This window comes from Microtus ochrogaster, linkage group LG8 (assembly GCF_000317375.1).
Source record: "Microtus ochrogaster isolate Prairie Vole_2 linkage group LG8, MicOch1.0, whole genome shotgun sequence".
Taxonomy (NCBI): domain Eukaryota; kingdom Metazoa; phylum Chordata; class Mammalia; order Rodentia; family Cricetidae; genus Microtus; species Microtus ochrogaster.
This window is the reverse complement of record NC_022033.1, coordinates 20,936,131-20,942,542: the sequence shown is the minus strand read 5'-3', so window position 1 is coordinate 20,942,542 and position 6,412 is coordinate 20,936,131. Positions and strand designations below refer to the sequence as shown.

At 43.1% G+C, this 6,412-nt stretch overlaps 1 protein-coding gene across 2 annotated transcripts in view; it reads right to left on the bottom strand.

Moving 5' to 3' along the window:
* Window positions 1-6,412, bottom strand: part of Mroh8 (maestro heat like repeat family member 8) — a 79,063-nt gene that overhangs the window by 42,988 nt on the left and 29,663 nt on the right. For both annotated transcript variants that reach the window (XM_005363024.2, XM_026787108.1), the window contains 2 exons: window positions 5,671-5,750; window positions 3,690-3,834 (listed from right to left, as the gene is read on the bottom strand). In XM_005363024.2, the coding sequence (XP_005363081.1) occupies window positions 3,690-3,834; window positions 5,671-5,750 (225 nt within the window). The remainder of the gene's footprint in view (window positions 1-3,689; window positions 3,835-5,670; window positions 5,751-6,412) is intronic.

The following is a 6,412-nucleotide window of genomic DNA, read 5'->3' as shown; positions in this document are numbered from 1 at the left end:
TCTGGATTTCCTCCATGTCTGTTTTTATATCCCCCCTTTTGTTTCTGATTTTGTTAATTTGGATATTCTCCCTCTGCCTTTTGGCTAGTTTGGATAAAGGTTTGTCTATTTTGTTGATTTTCTTGAAGAACTAACTCTTTGTCTCACTGATTCTTTGTATTGTTTTCTTTGTTTCTAATTTGTTGATTTCAGCTCTCAATTTGATTATTTCCCTCCATCTAGTTCTCTTTGGTGATTTTGCTTCCTTTTTCTAAAGTTCTCAAATGTTCTGTTAATTCACTAGTGTGGGATTTTTCCAGCTTCTTTATGTAGGCATTTAGTGCTATGAACTTTCCTCTTAACACTGAAGGCATTGTGTCTCATAAATTTGGGTATGTTGTGTGGCTATTTTCATTGATCTTTAGGAAGTTTCTAATTTTTCTCTTTATTTCTTCCTTGATCCATGGATGATTCAAGTGAGCATTGTTTAATTACCATGTTTGTGGACTTTCTGAAATTAGTATTGCTTTTGACTTCTAGTTTTAAACCATGGTGATCTGATAAGAACATGGGGTAATTCCAATTTTTTTTGTATTTGTTGAGGTTTGTTTTGTTACCAAGTATGTGGTCAATTTTTGAGAAGGTTCCATGAGGTACTGAGAAGGTATATCCTTTTTTGTTTGGATGGGAATATTCTATAATGTCTGTTAAGTCCATTTGAGTCATAACATCTGTTAGTTCCCTTATTTCTCTGTTCATTTTTTGTCTAACTGACCTATCCAGTGGTGAGAGTAGAGTGTTGAAGTCTCCCACTATTAATGTGTGGTGTTTAATGTATGATTTAAGCTTTAGAAGTGTTTCTTTTACATATGAGGGTGCCCTTGTATTTTGGGCATAGATGTTCAGTATTGAGATTTCCTCTTGATGGATTTTTCCTGTGACTAACATGAAATGACCTTCTTTGTCTCTTTTGACTGATTTTAGCTTGAAGTCTGTTTTGTTAGATATTAGGATAGCTACAGCCTCTTGTTTCTTAGGTCCATTTGATTGGTATATTTTTTTTCCCAACCCTTTACTCTGAGACTATGTCTTTGAGGTTGAGATGCATTTCTTGTGTGCAGAAGAAGGATGGATTCTGTTTTCGTATCCAATCTGTTAGCCTGTGCCTTTTTATGGGTAAGTTGAGTTCATTTACATTAAGGGATATTAATGACCAGTGGTTGCTATCTCCTGTTAATTTAGTTTTTATTGTTGGTGATGGTAATTTGTGCATTTTTTCCTTCTTTGGGATTTGCTGCTATGAGATCATCAATTGTCTGTGTTTTTTTTTTTTTGTTTGTTTGTTTTTTGTTGTTTTTTTTTATTGTCTGTTTTTGTTGATGTAGCCAACTTCCCTTTGTTGAAGTTTTCCTTCTAGTATTTTGTGTAGGGCTGGGTTTGTGGCTAGATATTGGTTAAATCTGGTTTTGTCATGGAATATCTTTTGTCCTTCTATGGTGATTGAAAGTTTTGCTGGATATAGAAGTCTGGGCTGGCATCCATGTTCTCTTAATATCTGCATAACACTTGACCACGACCTTCTGACTTTCATTGTCTCCAATGAAAAGTCAGGTGTAATTCTGATAGGTCTGCCTTTATATGTTGATTGGCCTATTTCCTTTGCAGCTCTTAATATTCTTACTTTACTCTGTATGTTTAGTGTTTTGATTATTATGTGGCGAGGGGATTTTTTTTTTTTGATTCAGTCTATTTGGTGTTTTGTATGCTTCTTTTATCTTCAAAGGCATATCTTTTTTTAGATTGGGAAACTTTTCTTCCTATGATTTTGTTAAATATATTTTCTGTGTTTTTGAGTTGAACTTCTCCTTCTTCTATACCTATTATTCTTAGGTTTGGCCTTTTCATGGTGACCCACATTTTGTATTAAGCTTTTGTTAGATTTAATGTTTTATTTGACTGACGAGTCTATTTCCTCTATTGTATCTTCAGCGCTTGAGATTCTCTCTTCCATCTCTTGTATTCTGCTGTTCATGCTTGCATTTGTGATTCCTGATCATTTTCTCATGATTTTTGTTTTTATAATTCCCTCGGCTTGTGTTTTCTTTATTGTCTCTATTTTAGTTTTCAAGACTTGAATAGTTTCTTTCATATGTTTGACTTCTTTTTCTTGGTTTTCTTTAAGGGATTTGCTGTTGTCTTCCAATTTTTTGTTTGTCTTTTCCTCCATTTCTTTGAGGGAATTTCTCATTTCCTCTTTAAGAGTTTCAAACATTCTCCTGAAGTTATTTTTCAGGTCATTTTCTTCTGCTTCATCTATATTTGGTTGTTCAAATCTTTTTTTTTTTTTTTAGTTTTTCGAGACAGGGTTTCTCTGTAGCTTTGGTGCCTGTCCCGGAACTAGCCCTTGTAGACCAGGCTGGTCTCGAACTCACAGAGATCCGCCTGCCTCTGCCTCCCGAGTGCTGGGATTAAAGGTGTGCGCCACTACCGCCCAGCTTGGTTGTTCAAGTCTTGCTATTGTAGCTTCTTTAGGTTTTACTGGTGTTGTGTTGCTCTTTGTGGTATTGTGTGTGTTCTTACCCTTTCTACTCATCTTTTCCTCTAATAGGTATATTTGGGGCTGTTGGTGATTCTGTTGATTAATCTTCTAAGTGTCAGTGAATCCAAGGCTCAGATTGTTGTTCCTAGTGGTACAGTCTGTGCCACAGTTCTAGTTACCCCTTTGGTCACTCCATGTTTCTGGAGGTTGCTTAGTGCTCCCAGGATTTACTCCACTCCCTTGGAGTTTGCTGTCTCAGGCCTGTTCTAGCCTAGGTTGTCAGTTTTGCCCTGTTTCTGTAAATCCTAGTCTGGATCTGCTCCTGCAGAGGTCCCTGGCTTGGAGTTGGTCCTGCAAAGGCTCCGGTCTACTCCCTCAGAGTTCCCAGGCTTGGGTGTGCCCAGGCCCACAGAGGATCTGGCTCTGGCTTACTCCCTCCGAGGTCCCAGATTCAGGCTCAGACCCAGAGAGGTTTCTGATTTCTGCCTATTGCCTTTGATGTACCAGACAAACGCCAAGACCCACAGAGGTCCTGGCTCAAGCAAGCCTACTCCCTCTGAGGTCCCAGACTCACATCTGGACCATCAGAGATATCTGGTTCCTGCCTACTCCCTCAGTGGTCCCAGATTCATGCCCAGACCCCCAGGGGACCTGGCTCAGGCCTAGTTCCTCAGAAATCCTAGGCTCAGGCCCAGACCCACAGGGGTCCTGGCTTAGGTCTACTCCCTTGAAGGTCCCAGATTCACGTCCCTACCCTCCAGGTGTCTCTGGCTCTGGCTCACTCGCTCAGCGGTTGCTCCCCTGTACCTGTTCTTGTGGAGTTCCCTGTCTCAGGTCTGCTCTGGCCCAGGTGGCTGGCTCAGTTCCAGTCTGCCAATGTCCCTGAAGGGGATCCGCTCCTGCTCCCGCTCCCATGGAGCTCGCTTCTTCAGGCCCACTCTGGCTCAGGTCCTTCTGCTTTATTTTAAATCCAAGAGAAAGAAAGGAGGAGCAAAGGGAAACGAAGGGGCACATATGCAGACAAAAGGGACAGGAGGCTAGCTATCTGATTATGTTCACCAGTCTCGGCAGCACTGATTTTTAATTGTTTTCAAACCAGCAATTGCTCTCAAAAGGTAACGAGCAGCTGACCTGGGGAAGAGAGGGCATCTTAAGGCAAAAAGTGAGTTACCTCTGGGTGGCTGGTCTGGCTTGACACCGTGTGCGGCAGCTGGGTAAGGGTGCCTATGGCAGGCAGAGAGAATATACTTTTGATGGTAAGACCAAGCAAGTCTTCTCGGTCTTCAGATCCAAACAACAGGTACATATCTTGGTAACTAGGGAGACAGTTTGGAAAGAATCTGATGTTAAACTGATATACCTCGGCTCTAAAAGTAATCAAGAGGAAAGGCAAACTGGCTGGTGTAACATTCTGATGGATCTCACAAAAGCTTGGAGGAAGAGTGTATCTATCAGCCCTACCCCAGTCCCTGGTGCACAATCCTTCCAGGCTCTTCTCCAGCTTAGCCATAAAGGGAACCCTACAGCACTCTAAGGCAGCAACTCACAATTTCCCCAAGTGTGCTCTGCTGAATGTAAAATGAGAGAGTTAAGCCTTTAACTACAGGCTGTCTCAGAAATGTTAACTAGTGTAGCTGCCAAGGTACAAGTCTCCAAGAGATGCAAATATCAGGTCCTCAGACCTTACATAAAGCATATATAAGAATCACTTTCCATTGAAGATACTTTGGACAGAACTAAACTCCCAAGGTCTCTGAGATGTGAGTGGCAGCATCCATGACGTTCTAGTTTGTTTTCAATTATGATAAAACACTGACCAAAAGCAACTTGGGGAAGAAAGAATTGTTTCATCTCACAGGTTACAGCCCATCATCTAGGGAAGCTAAGACAGGGATCCAAGCAGGAACCTGGAGTCAAAAACTGAGGCAGAGATCAGGGAGAAATGCTGTGTACTGGCTTGCAACCAGCACAGTCTGCTACTTCTCTCACCTACCCAAAAATGGCACCTCTCACAATGAGCTGGGCCTGCCTATATCAATTATCAATTAAGAAAACACCTCATAGATAGGGTTACAGGGTTCCTTCTTCCCACGTGTGTCAAGCTGACAACTGCTTGTCAAGTTAAGATTTTTATTGCTGTGAAGAGACACCAGGGCAACTCTTATAAAGAAAATATTTAATTGGGGTGGCTCCTCCGCAGCTTCAGTGGTTCAGTCATTATCATCATGACAGGAGCAGGGTGACATACAGCAGATGGGAGCTGAGAGGGCTACACCTTGTGGGCAACAGGAAGTCAGCTGAAAGGCACACTGCGGGAAGCTTGAATAAAAGAGGCCTCAGAGCCCACCCTCACAGTGGCACAATTCCTCCAACAAGGCTATACCTCCTAATACTGCCACTCCCTTTGGGGGCCATTTTCTTTCAAACCACCATAACAATCAGGATTATCCACCACACATGATATTAAAGTTTTCACAAAAGAATATGGAGTTAGATTTCCTGTATTGTGATAATTTGAATATAATTGGCCCCCATAAGCTCATAGGGAGTGGCACTTTTAGGAGGTGCAGCCTTGTTGGAGGAATTGTGTCACTGTGGGGGTGGGCTTTGAGGTCTCCTATGTTCAAGATACCCAGCGTCTCAGCTCCCTTCCTGTTGCCTGTGAGTCAACATGTAAGAACTCTCAGCTCCTTCTCCGGCACCATGTCTGCCTGCTGCCTTGCTCTCTGCCATGACAATAACGGACTGGACCTCTGAAATGTAAGTGAGCCATCACAGTTGAATGTTTTCCTGAAGAAGAGTTGCAGTGATCATGGTGTCTCTTCACAGCAATAAAATCCCTAAGATACCCATATAAATAGTTTTCAGAAGTTAGATATATGGGGCTTTAAAATTTTTCAGGTATTTATTTAGTGCTGGAGCAGTCAGGGATAAGCAATTGCTACAGCTCCTGTGTGGAAGTCAGAGAACAACCTGTGGGAGCCAGCTCTCTCCTGCTACTATGTGGGTTCCAAGGAGCAACATCAGGTCATGACCCTTGGTGGCAAGTACCTGTGCTCTCTGAGTCATCTTGCCAGCCCTAAAAATGGAACACTTTAATAAGCTCTGACTGAGAAACCAGGATGCATGTCTGAGGGGCATGTGGGCATCACCTGAAGTCAGTGATGGTGACAAAGAGCTCCTGGCGCACCATGCTGGATAGACAGTCCAGAGGCTCCTCTTGGAGCAGCACCTGCAGTGAGAAGGAAAGTACTTCATCCATCTGAGAACATAGCAGCTCACAAGGCCAGTCACCAGAGATGTGAATGGCACGTCCAAATAACAGGAGGCTGGACAGGAGGACTGCCGGGACAGCAGCAGGATGGTGGAAGAGCTAATTTCTTCTCAGGAACCAGGCTCCGACTGTCCCTTGGCCTCTTACTACATGTTTGCGCTGACTCATGTTAGTGAGCCTCCCTGTGCCTCAGTTTCCTCACTTATAAAATGGTACAACACTACTACTTATGTCACGGGTTGTTGTGTTAAGTGATAGCCCTGATAATTGTGTCAGTTGTTCATTGCCGTTATTACCAGTGATCATTTCTAGTTTAGGTATTCTAGCTCCTCCACTAAACCAGGATCTCCAGGGTCAGGGTCATGCTGGCTGGTTTTACCTGTCAACTTGGCCCAGCCTAGAACATCTGAGAGGGAATCTCCACAGAGGGATTGCTTCGATCAGCAAGGCTTTCAGGTGTGTCTGGGAGGGATCCTCTGGACTGTTAATTAACCCTGTGGGGCAGTATCAGGCCTCAAGCTGTGAGTCCTGGGCTATGTAAGAGTGAAGAGGGTTGGTGAAAAGCAAACAAGCAGGCAGCATGGTGCATCCACCCATTTTCTGTCCTTCCTTCCTTCCTT